We start from the raw sequence: 22,059 nt of genomic DNA, 5'->3' as shown, positions 1-22,059 counted from the left end.
CCCTTTTTTTTTTTTATTTTGCGTAAGATTAAAAGTAGCTAATAATATGTTTCTTAAAAAAACTCCCTTTTCTTTCTTATATGAAATAGGATATGCAGATAAGACCGAAAGAAATATAAATGACATAAGGAGAAATAATAATTTAGATCTTTATGAAAACATAAAAGAATATAATGTTCCAGAATTAGGAAACTTTCGAATAGTAAATATTTTATTAAAAGGTTTTTCTAGTACTGTATGCTTATGTCAATGGGTTCTTGATTTAAATAAAACATTAATTTTATGTGATTATGTAAGATATATAAATAGAAATATTTTAAATGATAATATACAAATCGTTAATAGCAACAACCTGGAAAGCAATGAAGGCATTTATTCTTTATGGAATGATACAACAAATATAAAATCAAAGACAAATGTGAATACATCTATTTATCCTAATATTTATAATAATCCATATGTAAATATCAATATGGATATACAAAAATATAATGTCAATAATTTAAATCAAGAGTTTGAAGAAGTAGATGATTTATATCCAATGGAGAAAACAAATATATTATATAACAAAATAATAAATGTAAATAATAAATTCGAAGGATATATAGACAAAAGAGAGGATATAAATGAAATATCTCATATGGATATGATTACACATAATGATATTATAACAAATAATGAAATTGCAAATTATTATAATAGAATTGATGAGTCATATAATATTATGACAAGAAAAAAAGATACATATAATATACAAATAATGAATTTGGTTTTAAAAATAAAACATAAAGGATTACATTATAAAATAAATGAAATAGAACAATTAAGAGAAGAAATTGAAATACATAAAGATTTAAAACATACAAATATTCTTCAAATAATATTATGTGCAGAAGATGAAAATGATATATGGATATTCTTAGAATATTCATCAATAGGAACATTATATTCATATGTAGGTTTTAATATTTTACAAGAAAAACAAGTACAAATAATTATATGCCAAATTTTATATGCCTTATATTATTTACATATTAAAGGTATTATTCATTGTGATATTAAACCACAAAATTTATTATTATTCAATTTTGATCAATCCATTTGTATACAAAATAATTTCTTATTATATGACGATACATTAAAACATCTTAATATGAAAAAATTAAATTTTAAAAAATTATTCAATAATAATAATAATAATAATAATGACAATAATACAAGCCAAACAAATCATGTATTTAATAGCATTGTCAAAATATGTGATTTTGGTTTATCTGTTAAATGTGGATTCAATGAATTTTTTCCATATAGAGGAATAAAAGGAAGTTATGGATTTATAGCACCAGAATTGTTTCATGTAAAAAGAAATATTAAAATAAAGGGGAAAAAAAAAATATATATATACATATATATATATATATATATATATATATATATATATATATATATGTAATTTATTTGTATTACCCTATTTTTTATACACCTAATGATGTGTAAAAAAAAGTCATGTGAAGATATATTCATCATCTTTTCTTTTTTATCTTACATATTTGTAGGAATGTAATTTTAATAATAAAATTGATATGTGGGCATTGGGCATCGTCACTTTTATACTTTTAGGAGGATATAGGCCCTTTTACCCTTGTTCAAATTTTCAGGTAAAAAATAAATATATCTTTTGAACATAAGCAATATATGGCTTGTCATGCTTAATATATATTCCAATGAGTACACAAAAATATATATATATATATATATATATATATGTGTGTGTATATATGTTTATATATATATATATATTTTTTTTTTTTTTTTAGGAAAAAGTAACTTTTCATGAAAGATATTGGTTTAACATATCATCAGAAGCGAAAGATTTTATTCAGTGCTTATTACAAATAAATCCAGAAAAAAGATTAAATGTAATTGAGGCCATAGAACATCCATGGTAACAAAAAAAAAAATATATATATATATATATATTTATTTATTTATTTATTTTCATTTTGATAAAACGTACAAGTAATATATATAATATTTTAATATATTTTATATTTTTTTGTTTTTCATTATATTATTTATAATAGGGTAAAAGATTATTTCATGAACTCATAGCATATTATATTGGAAATTACACAAAGGCTTTTTTTTTATAACAGAAGGAATAAATAAGGACCTTCCCGATTTTTCATAATTTTTTTTATACACCATATATATATATATATATGTATATATTTATGTGTGGAATTTATTTATTTATTCTTTCATTTTTTTTTTTTTTTTTATTTAATGTGTTTCTCTCCTTTATTGAGAAAATGAATATTTAACATAATAAATAAATAAATATGTATATATATGTATATATATGTATATATATGTATATGTATATATATATATATATATATATATATATGTATGAAATAATTAATGCTCCACCTTATGCTTTATTTCATGTTTATTATCTCTTTGGATTTATAATTAAAATTTATTTACATATATTTATACACTTTTTTATGTATGTATATTTTTTTGAGGATATATTTTTTATAATCCTTAAAAAAAAAGAACCCAACAAAAATAAAATTATAGATAAAAATAAAAAATCTTCTTGTGGGTAAAATATATATAATATATGTATGAATCCTTTTTGATTTATTATCTTTAAAATATAAATTAAAATTATTATATAAAGATATTTATATACTTATTTATTATATATATATATATATATATATATGTATATATTATATATATGTGTGTACATACAATTATGATATTATATAGTAATATATTTATACTATATATTTTATTTTTATAAGTTTAAAATAGCAAAAATTAAAAAAAAAAAAAAAAAAAAAAAAACCCTCATATAATATATGCTTATAAATGCATGTCAGGATTAAGATAAATTAAAAAAATAAAAGAAATTATAAATAAATATTATATATATTATTATATATATATATATATATATATATTATATATAATTTCTTTAAAAGGGTATATATTTCTTCAATTATTCATACACTTACTAAATAGAGAGCCATCAAAATAAAAAATTTTTATTTATAAAATATATTTTTCTATTCAAAAAAAATATAATTACATGTTATTTTAGAAACAAAGTGGAGCAAAAAAAAACAAATTAAAAAAAAATCTAAGTACATATAGACATATATATATATATTATTATATATATATATTATTATATATATATATTATATATATCATATTATTATTATATATATATATATATTACACATAACATTGTTATATTATGTTTGGTTTAGTATTCTTTTAAATATTTACATAATAATATATTATATATATATATATATAATGTTTTTTATTATATATATTTATATATTATATATATTTCTAATATTATATTTCATTTAAAAAAAAAAAAAATGTGTAATAATATAATATAAAATAAAATAAAATAACGTGAAAAAAAAAAAAAAAAAAAAAAAAAGAATAAAAAAGTGAATATTAATTAAGTTTTTTTTATTTTCTTTATTTAACAAATTAATATATAGTTATATATTTATATATTTATTTCATCAAGAATATTTTCATATATTTTATTTGGGTTACTATATATAAATTTTTTTTTTATATTTAATTTTTTTTTTTTTTTTTTCTATTTTGTGAGAAGTTTTATTTTTTTTTTCTTCTTCTATTTTGTGAGAAGTTTTATTTTTTTTTTTTTTTCTTCTTTTCTGTGAGAAGTTTTATTTATTTTTTTTTTTCTTTAATCTTTTCTGTGAGAAATTTTATTTTATTATAATTTATATTAGTTACTTTCTTGTGCCCTAACATTATATTTACTCCCCATATAAATACTATTGTGTGTATATATATATATATATATATATTTTTATTTATTAATTTATTTGCTGCTAAAAATGTCTCAAAATTCAGCGTCCTTTTTATTGTTCACTATTCAAGGCCTTATGGCTTCCTTTACATGCGGGCTCTGTTGTTATCTTTATTCCTACTGTTATAATGGTCGATTTTTTAGGAATGGAAGAGGATCTAATAGAAACAATAACAAGAGAAATATTTCAGAAGTTGAGGGTGATTCGTCTGATTGTATAAAATGTAAAAAGAGACATATAAATAGTGAATGCAGTAATAATAAAGATGAGAATAAAATTATAATAAAAGAAGGTGAATATGAAACATATAAAACACATGAAACATATAAAACACATGATACACATATAACACATGATACACATAAAACATATGATCTATATAAAACATATGATACATATAAAACATATTATACACATGATGGATATAATTTACCTACTGATATGACAAAATATGACTCAAATTATTTAGAAAACCTTTTAAAAGAAAATAATGCAATTTCCTTAATATCAGAAAGAAGAAAACAAATCATAAAAGATATTATCAATGATTATAAAAAGATTACTACTGCATATAATTTAAATATTCAAGGAGATAATAATATATATAATTATTATAATAAATATGTATTACCATATTTCATGAATCATAATGAAAATGATATATATGATGAAGACAATTCTAAAGTTTTAAATACCTATGAAAAAATGGATAAACATTTAGATGAAAAATTAAAAGAATTTAAATACAAAATGATTCAAGAACAAATCGATAGTTATTTTTATGATGTTCATGAAAAAGATCATAATAATATTAATTCCTCAACTTTAAATGTAGAAAGAAATTTATCACATAATAATAATAATAAGAATAATAAGAATAATAATATATATAATAATAATATATATAATAATAATATATATCATAAACAAAATACACAATATAAAAATAATAACAACTTACATAATCCAATGAATGCACCATATGATCAAAGAAATAAACATAATAAGAATTATTATAATTATATGATTAATGATAATATGCATAGTAAACAAAAAGATGGCAAAAATATTATGGTAAAACAAAATATGAGAAAAAAATATGACAGTTATTCAGATAATAATATGTCAACAATTGAAAAGAATTATAATATTATGCGTGTAAAAGAAAACAAATCTGAAGATGAGAGTATGAAAGATAACTTACATCTTTCGAATGTTTATAAAGATAAATGCAACATTAAAAATGAAGAAAAATCTGTTTTAATTAGGGGCAATGAAAAAGAGGAAATTAATAATAATCTAGTAAAGGAGGATGTTATTAAGGAGGATATAAAAGGTGATATTATTGATAAGGATGTCAAACAAGATAGTATTCATGTGGAAGTCAAACAAGATAGTATGCATGTGGAAGTCAAACAAGATAGTATGCATGTGGAAGCCAAACAAGATAGTACCCTTAAGGATGCCAAACAAAATATTATTAATAGAGATATTTCTAATGAAAAAGATAATTCATATATTTTAAATGAAAAGATTAATAATATTAAGAAATGTCAGGACGCACCACATGAACAAAGACCTAGAACGATACTTAAACAAATGCCAACAAATATATCATGTGTACCCATTATCCGTGTTGAAAAAGATATATACAATAATGATGATTCATTGAAAAGTAAATTAAGTTGTTCAGTTAATAATATCAACATTAAAAAAACAACCCTTAAATTATCAGAGCCTAGTGAAGAAGAAAATATGAAGAAACCAAAAAAAGAAAATGAAAAAGAAAAAATAAGTGAAAATAAAAATAAAGTAGAGTGTGAAAGTAAAAGCAAAAGAGTAGGTGAAAAAGAAGGTGAAAAAATTGATGATAATAATAATAATAATAGTAGTAGTAATAATGATGAATCACCTAATAATAATTATATATCATCAAATGAGGAAAAAAACAAAACAAGTAGCAGTTATTTATTAAATAATAAATTATGTATTCCTATAGATGATGAATATATAAAAAAGATAAGACATGAACAAACAGATACATTCCTACAAAAACTTATTATGGAATATTATGATGAAAAGAAAAGAAGAAGTCTTTATGATGACACATCTAAAGGAAATGTATATTATGTTAATGATTATGAAGAGTATAGAGAAGAATTTGAATCAAATAAAACAAATATTGGAGATTTACAAAATTTTGATAAATTAATATTATCAAATCATTCTATTCCTTCTAATAATGAAAATGATAATAATGCAAATAAATATAATGATATAAAACCAAGTAACATCAAAAATAATGATCAAGAAGAAAAAAAAAATGCAAATAAGCACAGTAACAATAATAACAACAAAGATATGAATAATACATCCATAGAAAATAATAAAAATGTAGATTTAAAAGAAGGTCAACATATTAATATTTCAAAAGATTCAATACACATAAGTAATCAGAAAAACATAAAACATACAGCAGAATGTGATGAAAGTAACTTTTTATCTTATAAAAATAAAATAAGGAATGACATTTTACAAGAGTTGGTAAACAAAAGTTTTAATTGTAAAAATATAAATGATATATATAATAATAAAGAAAATAAAATTGGAGTTAATGATACCCATTTGAAACAATGTGAGGTAAACATTAAGAATAATATGAGAGAATATAATCAATCAAGAAATATGGAGAATGTAAACGTCCATGTTCATATGAATAATAACAATGACAAAGATAAAAGTAATAATGAAAGAAAGAATAATGTTGCTAATATAAAAAATATAAGTAGTTTTAATTTGAATAATAAAAATAAATTGACCACCACAACCACCACCACCAACAACAACAACAACAATAATAATAATAATAATAATAATATAAATTTTAATAGTGCAAAGAAATATTATTATCCCAATAATATTAAGGAAGATCTGAATTTAAATGATAATAGAAGGAATAAAGGAAATATTCCTTTTGATATGAAACTAACAGATGACATAACAAACAACAATAATAGTAATAATTATAAAATTATGGATAAAAATTTAAAATCTATGAGAGATGTATCCTTATCATCGTTACAAAAATTAATTCAAGAACATAACAAAATATTAAGAGAAAAGCATAATCATAAAATACAACAAATAGGAAATCAAGATAATTGCATGTTCAAAATAAATGAATCAATTGAATCTGAAAATGAAAATAATGAACATAATAATAATTTAAATATTATCCATTCTATTAATAATACAAACAACAATATACACTTCCCTAATAATAAAGTGAATACATTTATTGCTAACAAAACGAATGCTAATATGAATAATATAACAAATATTAATATGAATAATGTAGTAAATAGTATAATGAATAATGTATCAAATAATAATATGAATAGTGCACCCACAAATTTTATGAACAACACATCAAATAATTTAATGAATAATTCAGTTAGCCAATTGATGAATAATACAAAAAAACATTTAATAAATAATACAAACAACCATTTAATAAAAAATACAAAAAAACCTTTAATAAATAATACAAACAACCATTTAAAAAATAATACAAACAATCATTTAATAAATAATACAAACAATCATTTAAAAAATAATACAAACAACCATTTAAAAAATAATACAAAAAACCATTTGATTAATAACTTATTGAACAATCTTATTAATAATAACAATATGATGAATATGCCTTCAGATATTGATAAAAATTCCAAAGTCTTTAAGAATATAGAAAATGAAGAACATGCATTACAAAATTTGTCAAAAATACAAAAGTTATTATACAAAGGTTCCAATCCACATGTGATTAATAATTTACGTATTTCAAATAATTTAAGTGATGATCAAAATTCAAATGTAAATTCATTCATAAAAATGAATAATGTTGATAAAAATGTAAGCACATGTCAACACAATAATAACAATAATAATAACAATAATAATAACAATAATAATAATAACAATAATAATAATAATAATAATTATGTTGTTAATATGACAAATAAAACACGTCATAATTGTAAACAATGTATAAACAGATGTAATGTAGTAGCTAAAGATTATGAAGAAAGCAAAGATATAAATAAAAGAAGTGACCTAATAAAAAAGGTAGATAATGAGAAATGTTATGATGGGATATATGATAAATCTGAAATTGTTAATGATATGAAGTATAGAAGAGGGAATAGCAGTGCTAGTAATAAAAACAACAATAGTAATAACAATGATAATCATATCAATAGTCATAATAATCATAATAATCATAATAATCACAATAATCATAATAATCATAATAATCATAATAATCATAATAATTATAATATCAATGATTATGCAAATTATCATCTTCAAAAACAACACGTAAATGCAATTCAAGAAGATATGGATACCTATATTTTAATAGACGATGATAATGATACAGATATTTCTACAGACAAAGGAAATAACAACCATTTAAATCATAATAATAAAAAAACCAATCTAAAATGTAATTTATCAAAATTACCTAATATCATACAGAATGAAGAAAACAAAAATGATAAGAATATATCAAGAACGAAATATGCATGTTTAGATATTAAAAGAAATTCTAGAGAAAATATTTATCACATGAACAATGAACAAAATGAAATGAATCAAGAAATTATAAATGATTATCATCAAAATAAACAAGATAAAGATATTATATCTACATATAATCATACGTCCAAAACACAATATGAAACAAAAAAAGGAAACGAAATTTCTAATAATAATTATATGAATGTTAAAAAAATACAAACAATTCATGCACATAATCCAGATAAATTAGATCAGATTAATACACAAGAAAATAATAGAAATGTCGTTCAAAATAGAAACGTGAATAATAATTCAAGTACTGCCGACAAAATAGGACGTCCATTAACACGATCTAACAGTCAAAAGAACAGTGCACATACATTAGAAAAGGAAACAGGAAATGAGCAAAATGATAATTCAATTTATTATAATAACACAGTGAATAGATTGGATGATGAAGTAGTATTTATTTCAACAAATGAAAATGAAGATAAAAATGGTTCAGTTAATTCATTGAGAGAAGAAAAGAAGAATGGTACCTTGTTATATGCTAAAGAAGAAGATGAAGAAGAAGAAGAAAATAATCCAGAGACTCAAAGTGTTAGAAGAAGTGTTAGATTGCACGATAAAAAGGTAAAAAATGAAACAAAGAATAAAGAAATTGAAAAAAAAAATAATAGATCAAATAATAATAGATCAAATAATAATAGGTCAAATAATAATAGATCAAATAATAATAGGTCAAATAATAATAAATCAAATAATAATAGGCCAAATAATAATAGATCAAATAATAATAGGCCAAATAATAATAGGTCAAATAATAATAAATCAAATAATAATAAATCAAATAATAATAAATCAAATAATAATAAATCAAATAATAATAAATCAAATAATATTACATCAAATAATATTACATCAAATAATATTACATCAAATAATATTACATCAAATAATACTATATCATATAATACTAGAGCAAATATTAACAGGTCAACTGATAACGAATCTATTATAAACGAATCAATTTCCAGTGAACAAAATAATAAGTCCATTGAAAAAAATTCATTTGAAAAAAGCAATTCTGTTGAAGTGGTTTCATTAAATGATAGTACTGATATAAATGAAAACCCTAGAAATATACAAAATAAAAATACGCAATTAAAAAATGTAAATATGTTTGAAAAGAAGAAGGTATCAGAAACACCAGCAATGGAATTAAAGCTTTCAAAAAAACATAGTCTTTTAAAAAAGAAAGACAACTTAGAAATATTACATCAAAAATGTAATGAACTTGATGAAAATAAATGTGCATCTGGATTTGTAAATTATATATTACAAAATATTCAGAAAAAAGATGGTAAAGAAACATTTGATGATTTATTAAATTATATATTAAAATTAAAAGAAATATATAATATGTCAACAATGGATTTCATAGGTGCCTTCTTAATATTAGAGTCATTCAATTTAAATATTATAAATGAATATCCATTACGTGAATGGATACTAGTTACATTTCATTATATAAAAGGAATGATCGCTTCACAAAATATTAAATTTATAATTAAATCATTAGATTTAAATCATTTAATTATTAGTAATATAACAGCTGCATTTTATATGAATATTAAACCTATTAAAGTAGATGAACAAAATATAGAACGTGTACTTAATCTCTTATCAGAAGTTGTCATAAGAAGATCTTCTAGATTTAAACTTCTTAAATCAGATACTGAAAATCAAGATCAGCAGGATGAAAAATTAGGATCCTGCTGGCAACCAGTTCACACAATAAAAGATTCATAAGGGAACAAAGGAAAAAAAAAATATATATAATTAACACATATATATATATATATATATATATATAATTGTTAACATATGAGACATTTTATAAAGGGTCAAAATATATTTCATTTTCATTTTTTTTTTTTTTTCTTCATATAAATTTGATACACGCAAAAATGTATATATATGGTAAAGCAAAAAAAAAAAAAAAATAAAAATATATATATATATATATATATATATATTAAGAAATAAAATGGGGAAGTTTAAAAAGGGTACAATTTATATATAGCAATTTTGTTTCCACAATATATATATATATATTTTTTATTTCTTTATTTGTCATTTATTTCAAATGTTAATACTCTAAAATATTTTTATTCTCTACAAAATTATTTTCTAACTTTCTTATTTTTATTTTATTTATTTTATTGTGCAAAAATTAAAGACTTGTTAAATTTTTTTTTTTTTTGTTTTTTGTGCATAAGGAAAAAACAAAAAAACTAAAAAAGAAAAAAAAAATTGTCTAAATTATTTATTTTATTATACCTAATTGTAGATTTATATGCTATAAATAAAATGTGAGTATTTTCATATATTACACAATATATATATATTGTGTAAAATTATGAGAAATAAAAATTAATGCTTAAATATAAAAAAAATATTTTATATTATGTATACATTAAGTTATATCATCCATCTATGAGCGCGCTCAAGTAATAACAATAAGCTCAAAGGTAAAAATATTTTATATATATATATATATGCGTACCTATTATTGAATAGACCATATATTTATACATATTTATTCCTTTAAGCTTTGTCCTTTTTTAGCATATAACATTTTTTATACATAAAAAATTATTTATATTAAGTATGTTTAATATGAATTCGCAACATACAGAGAATAATGAAAAAGACAATTTTATCATATACCTGGAAGAACATAATGTCATAAATACAATAAGCAATATTCTTTTAAAATTATATGACCAAAAGGAAAGGCCTACAGACGCCATTCAATTCATTCGTGATAATATGTGTAGCGAAGATGGTAAGCAGAAATATGTACACACATAAAAAAAAATATATATATATATATAATGTATACATATATATATTTATACATATATATATTTATACATATATATATTTTTACATATATATATTTATACATATATATATTTATAATTATTTGGTTTAATTTTTTATTTTTTATTTTATTTTTTTTTTCTTAGATTTACCCATGAAAGAATTAAAAGAAGAAAATGAATTTTTGAGAAATGAAAATATGAGGCTAACGAATTCTCTTAATGAATTAAATGATACCTTAAAAAAATTAATTGAAGAAGAAAAAATGATAGCATCTACAAATGCTGAGAGTACACAAATATAATAACAAAATTGTATTGTTTTTATAATAGTTTATTAATTAATTAATTTTTTTTTTTTTTTTAATACATAAACATAAAAATCAAAGCTACAAAAGGTATAACATGATAAAAAAAAAAAAAAAAAAAAAAAAAAAAAAAAAAAAAAAAACTAACCATTAACAATACATAAAGTTTATAATATATATATATATATTTATTTATATATATTTTTTTTTTATTTATAATAATTCCGATATTGATTTCATAAAATAATCAGGGTGAATGTTAAGACTATTATGGTTTAAATAAATATTTGCATTGGTTACACCTGTCGAAACAAGTATTGATTTAATATTACAATTTTTTGCAAAATGTATATCTGTTTCTAATCTATCTCCAACCATAACAACTTTAGAATGATGAATATTCAAATCTTTTAAAACATTTTCTATCATATATACGTTAGGTTTACCTACAATTAAAGGTTTTTTTAAAGACACAGCTTCAATACTTGATACAACTGCACCGGTACCTGCCCATTTTTGTTTAGATGTAAAATTACCTGTAGCATCTTTATTCGTAGCTATAAATTCAGCATTTAATTCGTTAATACATAATTGAGCATATTGAATTTTATAATAATTAATATTAAAATCTATACCTACAACTACTGCTCCTATATTTTTATCTACAATAATTTCTAAATCATCTTTTAAAATAATTTTTTTATCATTATCATTAGAACCTCCTAACCAATCAAGATTAGATGCATCTAATTCATCACATATTCCTTTTTCTCCAATAACATAAATTTTTTTTTTTCTTAATCTATATTCTTCTTTATCGTATAAATATTTTGTAACAGCATATGCTGTACATATAATATGTTCTCTTTTTACATTTGTAAAACCTAACTTGTGAAATTTTTCTAAAAAGCTAGCTCGTGATTTTGTAGAATTATTAGTAATAAAATATACTTTTTTTCCTTCATTCAATAAATAATTTATTACTTCAATAGAACCTTCTATTAATTCATTTCCATGCCATAAAACTCCATCACAATCAAAAAAAAAAACATCAAATTCTAAACACAAGTCTTTACTATTTATCATCTTCTTTAAGTTCCATTCTTTCAAAAAATTCTCATATTCCTTTTCAATGTTAATAATATCATCATCTTTTTTATTACTGGAATAAATTAAAGCCATATTTACTCATTAAAAAATATTGCATATAAATATGTATGTACAGTTACAATTAATTGTAAATATTTATAAAAGGGTTATCAAAATAGTAATATATATATATATAATAAATATATATTGTATTAATATAACAACAAATTGAATAAAAAATATAAATAAATATATAAATATATAAATATATGTATATATTTATTTATTTACTTATTTTTATTTCACACATTCATAAATCTTATAGATTATATATATATATATTTACAAAATGGTAACATTTAATTTTTTTTTTTTTTTTCTTTAAATTATTATACTATTGTATAAATATATATTACAACTAAAGGAAATAAAGTTTACTGTAAATATTCAGATTTTTTGCAGCTATATATATAACATTAATTTTCTATATTATATATATATATATATATATATATATATAATATGTATATATTATTCCTCCAAGTTAGCAAATTGAATAAAAAAAATTAGCCACTAACAAATATATAATGTAAATTATATAAAAAGTATTTAACCTAATTTTACATAAAAAATATTTGGTTTTGAAATATATTATAATGAGACGAAATATAAAAGATAAGAAAAGAACTTATAATCTTCATACATAATAATAACATCAGAAAAATTAATATACTTAATAAATATTATGCATAACCTAATAAAAATTTACATATGTATACTGGCATAAGAAAATATAAATATTTTCTTTATTGAAAAGTCTCATTTTAAAATGATATAATTTATACACTTTTCACTTAACATACATACATATAATATATATATATATATATTTTATTCTTAATTTTACTAATGTAATAAACAACTTTTTAAAATATTTTTTATATTATATACCTATAACATATATTTAATTATAAATTTAAATGTCAATATATGTATCTTTTAAAATAATGTATCAACCATTTTTTTTTCTTTTTAGTTTTTAATAAGGAATTTATTATATTCTATAATTTTTTCAAAAAAAAAAAAAAAAAAAAAAAAAAAAAAAAAGTACATTATTGGAATAATATAAAAATTAAAAATTTTTTTTTTTTTACTTAGAAATGTTTAAAAAATAAAATAATATACATATCAAAAAAAAAAAAAAAAAAAAAAATATATATATATATATATGTATATATAATATATTATGAAATATTATATTTTTATTTTTATAATATTTAGCCTTTTATATATTTAAGGGTAAGATAACGTGCCCGAGTGGTTAAGGGGTTGGACTGCTAATCCAATGGGTTCTGCCCGCGCAGGTTCGATTCCTGCCGTTGTCGAAAAAAATTTTTGAGACATATATAATTATATATATATATATAATATTAAATTGATTAAAATATTAATAATATTATGTAATAATATAAAAACAAAAATTAATAAAAAATTATAATTTTTATAAATATAAAATATATATATGAATGAATAATTTGATATGAATATTTTATGTTGATAATATATATATATATATATATATATAAACTTTCCAAAAAGGAAAAAAAATTTACATAAAAACTATATATAAAATTTTAATATACATTTATTTATATATTTTAATTTTTTTTTTTTTTTTTTTTTTTTTCTCTTCAGTACTTTTTATTGGCCTTCATTATTTATCATTTATAACCATATGATATGAATAATCATTTTGTAATTTATATGGATTAATCATTTTTGTATGTTTATAAATATCACACAAAATTATATATTTATATTTATATTTATGTATTTTACATCCTGCACTGCTTAATTAGGTTATTACATAAAAAATATATATATATTATATATATAATGTATATATATATATATTTAGTATATATTATTTTCCTTCTTATTTCCTTTTTATATCATATACTCCTTATAATAAATGACATAAATATTCGTATTAAAGTACAAAAGTAAAATATACCTACTTATATATATTATATGTATATATTTTCCTTTTTGCCCTCTTGCAAATTAAATAATATTATAATAATTATACCTCTCATGTTATATAAGCGAACTTTTCCTTTTGTATATAAATAAATATAATATATAAGAACAAAAAAAGGTTAATTTCTTTTTAATACATTTTTAACTTTATTTATTAATATAATATATATATATATTATATATATATATATATTTTTTTTTTCTCAAAAGAAAAAAAGTTGACAGAAGTGGGGTTCGAACCCACGCCCTTTCGGACAACGGCCTTAACGTTGCGCCTTAGACCACTCGGCCATTCTGTCACATAATAAGTTTATGAATTTTTTATTAATATTATAAAAAAATTCTTATGTATTTTTCCATTTTTCCTTCTTTTTTTTTTAAAAAACAAACAAAACGGTAAATTTTTTGTATGAAAATTATATTCTTCTTTTAAGATTTATAAAATAATTAGATATAAAAATTAAAAGATAAATGATAATATAATATTATTACATTTAATTCTTATGAACATCATCTAATTGTATATATGAAATATTTCATTTAAATTGTATTGTTCCTTATAACAATTTATATAAAATTATATATATATATATATATAATAATTATTTTATTAAGTATTTATAAAAAATTACCAATCTTTAAAAAACTTAATATAATATTTATATATTATATTTAATCTTACAATTATTAAGAATAACATAGTCAACATAAACATTTATTATAATCATCTTTTATATTTCAATCATAAAATGTTCAAATAATGTATTTAAGAACATTTAATTGTCGAAAAGAATGCAGAAATGAATATATATAATAAACATAATATTATATGACTTTATTATTTAATAGGCAACATGTTATTTATTTTTATTTGAAAGGTTAACTTTATATTATCTTATAAATTACATTTAATAGATAAATTCAAATTTTTTCTTTTTTATATATATTATTATTAATATGAAACTATTCATTTTAAAAAAAAAAAAAAAAAAAAAAAAAAAAAAATTTATATATATATATATATATACATATAATATATATATTTTTAAAGAATAAAATTTTGGTAAGGAATAAAAAAAAGAAAAAAAAATCTCCGAGACCGGGAATTGAACCCGGGTCTTCCGCGTGACAGGCGGAAATACTTGCCACTATACTATCTCGGATTCAAAATTTAACGTTTTAGTAAAAGTAATAATAAAATTAAAAAACAAAAATAATTATATACATAAATAAAATTATACATATATTATATATATATTATTTATATATGTTTCCTTTAATATAAGATTTTTTAAGTTCTTACTATAAATTTCTCATACATTCTCTTAAGTATAAATATTTTGTACTTTAATTTATACTATATTATTATATAATACTTATAATTATATTTTACATAATTATTGTATATTTTTTTTTTTTTTTTTTTTTTATATTATTTAAAAAATTGATAATCATTAAAATTTAAATGAATGAAAAATTATTTATTTATATATAATAATGAAATTTTCAAGTTTCAATATATAATATATATATATTTAACAAAATATTGATTATTATTCAAGTTTGATTTCTTTATATATTTTATGTCAAAATATAATCTTATAAAACAAAAAAAAAATAATAAAAATATGAAAACCTGTTCATAGACCTTTCTTTATATAAAATAATATGTTGTTATATATTTATTTAGAATATACATATATATATGTATATATTTTAAAATATAAAATAAAATCAATTTAAAAGTTTAACAAAAAAAAAAAATGAAGACAAAAAAATATAATTAGTTATAGGGAAAATAATATAATAAAAATTGTATATATAAACATTTTAAAAATATGAATTCATTTAATTATACGATATATTCGTTAAAAAGAAAATATATATATATATATATATATATTTATTTATATATATATAAATAAATGCACAAATAAATACAGACAGACACATTTATATCATATTTCCTGTTTTATGAAATTTATCATCAACATGGTCCTTCGTATTTTTTATTAACTTTTTATAGTCTTGCTTATTTACAAATTTATTTATACACAAATCCGTTTCTCTGTCAAATCTTTTTCTTTCATTTGGTTTATTTTTTGAACTTAATAAATATTTTTGTTCTTGTTCATTTTTTCCCCATAAATCAACTTCTTTATGTTTTTCTACAAATTCTTTATAATTTTCTTTAGTGTTTTTAAAAAATCCTTCTTCATGTAATTCTCTTAAACTTTTCATGGGTATATGATTTGAATTTTCTAATAAATTGGAAGAATTATTTTTTCTTAAATCATTTAATAAATTTTGATCATCATAAACATACTCATTTATATTTTCTAAATAATAATCTGATATATTAGATAATTTACGTTGTGTTGAAGAATTATTAGATTTATTGTTTTCTTTATTTGATAATAATTCTTTTCTCTTTGAAATATTTTCTCTCAATTTATTTATATCTATTTTAGATAAAAAATAATATAATAAATTATTAAATATATCATATATATTTTCTCTAAAATTTATTGGTTTTTTATAATATTCATCTTTTTTTTCTAATTTCCAAGAACGTAATAAATGTCTTAATTTTTTTTTTAATTTTAAATCTTTTATATTTTCTAAAGATATTTTTTTTTTATTATCTAACTTTTTATATAGTATTTTTAAATTATTCAAAAAATTATAATTTTGTAATATATTTATTGTTAATCTTATCATTTCTTTACTATCATATATATGTTCATCAAATTCTTTTTTTTTTTTAATTTCTTCATTTGCATTATCACTTTTATCTTTTATATTCATTTTTTTTTCCTCTTTTCCTTTCTTCTTTTTCTTCTTCATTAATTTTTTTTTGTGTTTTCTTTTTTTTGTAGATGACGAATAGCTTTGACTAGATTTACTACTATCACTATCGCTAGATTTAGAACTATCGCTAGATTTAGAACTACCACTAGATTTGGAACTATCACTAGATTTGGAACTACTACTAGATTTTGAACTATCGCTAGATTTAGAACTATCGCTAGATTTTGAACTATCTCTAGATTTAGAACTATCGCTAGATTTGGAACTATCGCTAGATTTGGAACTATCACTTGATTTTGAACTACCACTAGATTTGGAACTACCACTAGATCTTGAACTACTACTAGATCTTGAACTACTACTACGTTTTGAACTACCACTACATTTTGAACCACTAGATTTATTACTATATCGTTTGTTCGTCATAACGTCTGACATATCCTCACTTGAACTCTGATTACTATTGGAAGAATTATCTTTTTTCTTCTTTTTAATGTCACAACTTCTTTTAACCTTCCATTTTTTGCTTACCCCTTCTTCATTTTTATAATGATTATCTTTACTAATTGATGACGATATCCTTTTTCTTTTTTTCATTACGATATTTTTATTCATTGCATTCTCCTTCGTTTGTTTAATATGAACCAATTCATCCTTATTATTTTTCTTTGAGTTGTTAGATATATCACTTTCTTGAGTGTCTATTTCTTCTTTATTACTATCCTTTAACATTTTTTTTTTTTTTATATTTTCTTTTTCAAAATCTTTTGTATGATGTTTCTCTTTCTTTTTTATATAATCCTTTTTTGATTTATGTTCTTCATACTGGTATTTATATTTTTCTTTATTTATAATATCTGTTTTCTTGTCATCTTTTCCATATTTATAATATTTTTCTTTATTTTTGCTTTTATATTTCTCTTCTTCTCTGTCTGATTTACTACTCATATTTTTTTTTTTTTTTTTTATAAATATATTGTAAATGAATATATATAAGAAATATATGTAATATATATTACATATTTTAGAGGTTGAAATAATTCAGTTAAACAATAAACATTTCTATCTTCTTTTTCTTTTCAATTATTTTTTTTTTTTTTTTTTTGTCATTAAAAAGTATATGACAAAATTAAAAAGGATCATTGGTCATTTTCACAATGAAATTTTATTTTTAATATAAAAGAAAAATTATTCAGTAGTTTATATTGAAAATATATATAATAATATTTTAATAACGTGCTCATATATATATATACATATATATATAAACAATTAAATTTATATATCAATAAAATATTTTTTTTTTTATATATGTGCCTTCTAAAAATTATGTACTCACAGAATTGGTATATTTCCTTTCATTTTATTTTTCTAAGAGATATACTTTTTGGTTTGTTTTATATTATTTTTTTATAAAATTATAATTAACTTATAAGGAGAAAAAAAAAATGTTTATTTTATAAAACATAAATAAAATTATTAAATATGAAATATAATCCGTTCTTAATAAAAAAAAAAAAAAGAAAAAGAAAAAAATATATGCATATATTATATTATCTATACAAAATATATTAATATATATAAATAATTGCACATATAAAAACAGAGAGTGGTATAAGATAAAATATTCAAAAACCAAAACAGAAAAAAAAATTATATGTTTATTTTTTGATGTTATATATAATAAATTATTCTTCAAAAATAATATATATATATATATATTTTCATATATATGTATTTAAAAATAATAGGATTAAAAGGGTTAATTTAATAAAATATTGAATGTTCAAAGTGGAAAAAATAAATAAATAAATAAATAAATAAATAAATAAATAAATAATTATATATATATATTATATATATATAATATAAAACTGAATGAAAAGGTGATAAAATGAATAAGTGTATAAATTTGTACATTTTTATTCGTCAAATGTACAAAAAAAAAAAAGAATTTTATATTGTTCTTATTATTCAATAAAATTTTGAAGGTTTAACTGAATATATTTAATATAACAACATGGTGAGATATAATTGCGGCTTCTTCTGAATGTAAGGGGCTTCTTCTATTAAGGATTTATACTTTTAACATAAATATATATTTAATATATAATGTAATATAACATATGATTATAAAGATATTGAAAAAATAAGTATACATGAAAATGTATAAACTGAACAAATATATGTTAAACAAAAAAATATATATCAAGACAAACGATGAAAAAAAAATTAAAAATTAATAATAAAAAATTAAAAATTAAAAATTAAAAATTAAAAATACATAAATAAATCCATACATACATACATTCAATGCGTATTTAATATAAATGACATAAAATTCCCTTGGCATATACAATTCTTTACTATGCATACACATAAATATTCACTTTTGAAATATATAGACAATCAACCATTACTTATTATATTTTAATACTTATGCTAAAAATTCATTACATTTATAATCACACGTGACCAGTTGGATATTGATAAATATTCAAACATCTCAATGTACTCTTTTTTTTTTTTATTATTATATAATACATATATATATATATATATATATATACATATACTATTTGTTTGTTTAAAATTTCCATCTATTATTACACTTCAAACATGTAACAAATGTTGTCATAGGTTCGTCACTACTTCTTGTTTGTAGTTGATGATAGATAGTATCATAACCCTTACATTTAAAACATTGGAATTCTCCTTTTCTGGATTTTTTCAAGAGTATATTTTTTACATCCCAATCGGATTGACACGCTAATAAACTTTCTTGTAAGCATTTTTTTCTCTCGTTTTTTTTTTCATCACTAGCCATATCTTGAGAATTCATAGTAGCTAAAGCTTTACACGAAATAAATTCTGAATAAACTTTTTCATTAAAATTTGGATTTTTTTTATCACTTAAATTAAATTTTATAGATTTTAATTGCATATTATATTCTTTTTGTGAGTTCCTTTTTTCTATATACACTTTATATAGTTCATATTCGATATTATAAATTATATCATTCAATTTTTTTTTTTCAATAAAATATAATAAATTATCAGAAGAACCAACAATAAAAGCTTTGAATAAAAATTGTTTAGCTTTATCTCTATGCATATCGTTATGAAATTTTCCGTCATAATTCCATTCATTGACTATTTTTATATCATTTTTTTTTATTTTATTAAAATTATCTTTTATATTATAATCAGGTACATTATTACTTTCTGTTGAGTTAACATTATGTAAACCATTTTCATTTAATCTAGCTTTTTTAAATTCTGCTTCTCCTTCACACAAATTATTATTATTATGACAATTATTATTGTCATCATTGTTATTGTTATTGTTAGTGTTGTCATCATTATTATTGTTATTATTGTTATTATTGTCATCATCATTATTATTATTATTATTATTTATCTTATCATTTGCTGTTTCTATTTTTTCGGATTTCCTTTTTTTCATCATTTCACAATTTTTTAGAGAAGACATTTTTTCCATCTTAGCAATATTCTTCCACTTCTCAACAAGATCTTTTGATATATTTTGCACAAGTTCATTATTTATTTTGGTAAGCTTATTAACTGTTATACCTATTTTTGTTATTTTCAAAATATCTTTATTTATTTCAACATCTTTTAATAAATTTAAATTTGCTACCACCTCATTTATAATATCTTCATCTATCTTCTTGTCCTCCTCTATAATACTTGATAATAATATTTCTTTATCCTTTAATAACTCTTGAATCTTTTGAATTTTTTCCACATTTTTATTTTCGCTTTCACTCATCTTTTTTATGATTATAAAATAAATATTAGCTTATAGGTATAGCAAAGTGAAAAAAATATAAGCTATCTATTTTTAAGATCATTAAATTTACCAGTTACAATTAAATATAAAAATATATATTTTATCTCTCAAAAAAAAAAAAAAAAAAAAAATTACCCTTGGTGTTATTTTATTTTTTTTTCTTTTTATATTATCCCTTTTGATTCTTTGATTTTCTTTTTATATTATTTTCTAATTTCTTCCAAATCTTATTTCTTATTTGTCTAAGCAAACTTTTAAGTTATTATATAAAAGTTGTCAAAAAAAAAAAATATATATATAATAATATGTTTATATAATATATATATATATTTTTTTAATTATACTAAGAAATAATTTTAAAACATAATTAAGAATTATAAAGAATCAATACCATTCGTAATTTTTCCCCTTACCAAGAAAAAAAAAAAAAAAAAAAAAAAAAACCTTTTAAAGTTATATATATTATTTATATTTCCAAAGTGTGATTTTTTTTTTTTTTTCTTTTTTATATAAATATAAATATATATTATATAAATATATATAATATTTATGTAGTATAATATTATGAAGGTATTATATAAATAAATTAATTTTGCATAAAACATATATAATTTATTTTTAATATCATATTAATGAGCATAATATTTATT

General features: G+C 18.8%; 6 protein-coding genes and 3 non-coding genes across 9 annotated transcripts; 4 read left to right on the top strand and 5 right to left on the bottom strand.

The window, feature by feature from the left end:
• Positions 1 to 46: 46 nt before the first annotated feature.
• Positions 47 to 2,112, top strand: PADL01_0713300 (calcium/calmodulin-dependent protein kinase, putative; the record flags this gene model as incomplete). Its single annotated transcript, XM_028681164.1, has 4 exons — positions 47 to 1,357; positions 1,557 to 1,658; positions 1,818 to 1,945; positions 2,085 to 2,112. 4 exons carry the CDS (start codon positions 47 to 49, stop codon positions 2,110 to 2,112), a joined length of 1,569 nt encoding a protein of 522 aa, XP_028537569.1.
• Positions 2,113 to 3,905: 1,793 nt separating this feature from the next.
• On the top strand, positions 3,906 to 10,271 carry PADL01_0713200 (conserved Plasmodium protein, unknown function; the record flags this gene model as incomplete). Its single annotated transcript, XM_028681163.1, has 1 exon — positions 3,906 to 10,271. The coding sequence occupies one exon, from the start codon at positions 3,906 to 3,908 to the stop codon at positions 10,269 to 10,271; it is 6,366 nt and encodes a 2,121-aa protein (XP_028537568.1).
• Positions 10,272 to 11,141: 870 nt separating this feature from the next.
• Positions 11,142 to 11,652, top strand: PADL01_0713100 (C-Myc-binding protein, putative; the record flags this gene model as incomplete). The annotated part of the gene is made up of 2 exons (XM_028681162.1): positions 11,142 to 11,310; positions 11,495 to 11,652. 2 exons carry the CDS (start codon positions 11,142 to 11,144, stop codon positions 11,650 to 11,652), a joined length of 327 nt encoding a protein of 108 aa, XP_028537567.1.
• A 216-nt stretch (positions 11,653 to 11,868) lies between these two features.
• On the bottom strand, positions 11,869 to 12,837 carry PADL01_0713000 (4-nitrophenylphosphatase; the record flags this gene model as incomplete). The annotated part of the gene is made up of 1 exon (XM_028681161.1): positions 11,869 to 12,837. The coding sequence occupies one exon, from the start codon at positions 12,835 to 12,837 to the stop codon at positions 11,869 to 11,871; it is 969 nt and encodes a 322-aa protein (XP_028537566.1).
• Positions 12,838 to 14,047: 1,210 nt separating this feature from the next.
• On the top strand, positions 14,048 to 14,129 carry PADL01_0712900. The gene has a single exon. It is a non-coding gene; the product is annotated as a tRNA-Ser (tRNA).
• Positions 14,130 to 15,001: 872 nt separating this feature from the next.
• Positions 15,002 to 15,083, bottom strand: PADL01_0712800. Its single transcript has one exon. It is a non-coding gene; the product is annotated as a tRNA-Leu (tRNA).
• Positions 15,084 to 15,875: 792 nt separating this feature from the next.
• On the bottom strand, positions 15,876 to 15,947 carry PADL01_0712700. The gene has a single exon. It is a non-coding gene; the product is annotated as a tRNA-Asn (tRNA).
• Positions 15,948 to 16,737: 790 nt separating this feature from the next.
• On the bottom strand, positions 16,738 to 18,543 carry PADL01_0712600 (conserved Plasmodium protein, unknown function; the record flags this gene model as incomplete). The annotated part of the gene is made up of 1 exon (XM_028681160.1): positions 16,738 to 18,543. One exon carries the CDS (start codon positions 18,541 to 18,543, stop codon positions 16,738 to 16,740), a length of 1,806 nt encoding a protein of 601 aa, XP_028537565.1.
• A 1,639-nt stretch (positions 18,544 to 20,182) lies between these two features.
• On the bottom strand, positions 20,183 to 21,388 carry PADL01_0712500 (transcription elongation factor s-II, putative; the record flags this gene model as incomplete). Its single annotated transcript, XM_028681158.1, has 1 exon — positions 20,183 to 21,388. The coding sequence occupies one exon, from the start codon at positions 21,386 to 21,388 to the stop codon at positions 20,183 to 20,185; it is 1,206 nt and encodes a 401-aa protein (XP_028537564.1).
• Between the last annotated feature and the right edge of the window lie 671 nt (positions 21,389 to 22,059).

Source organism: Plasmodium sp. gorilla clade G2, assembly GCF_900097015.1.
Source record: "Plasmodium sp. gorilla clade G2 genome assembly, chromosome: 7".
Classification (NCBI taxonomy): domain Eukaryota; phylum Apicomplexa; class Aconoidasida; order Haemosporida; family Plasmodiidae; genus Plasmodium; species Plasmodium adleri (nom. inval.).
This window is presented reverse-complemented; position numbering and strand designations above follow the sequence as displayed.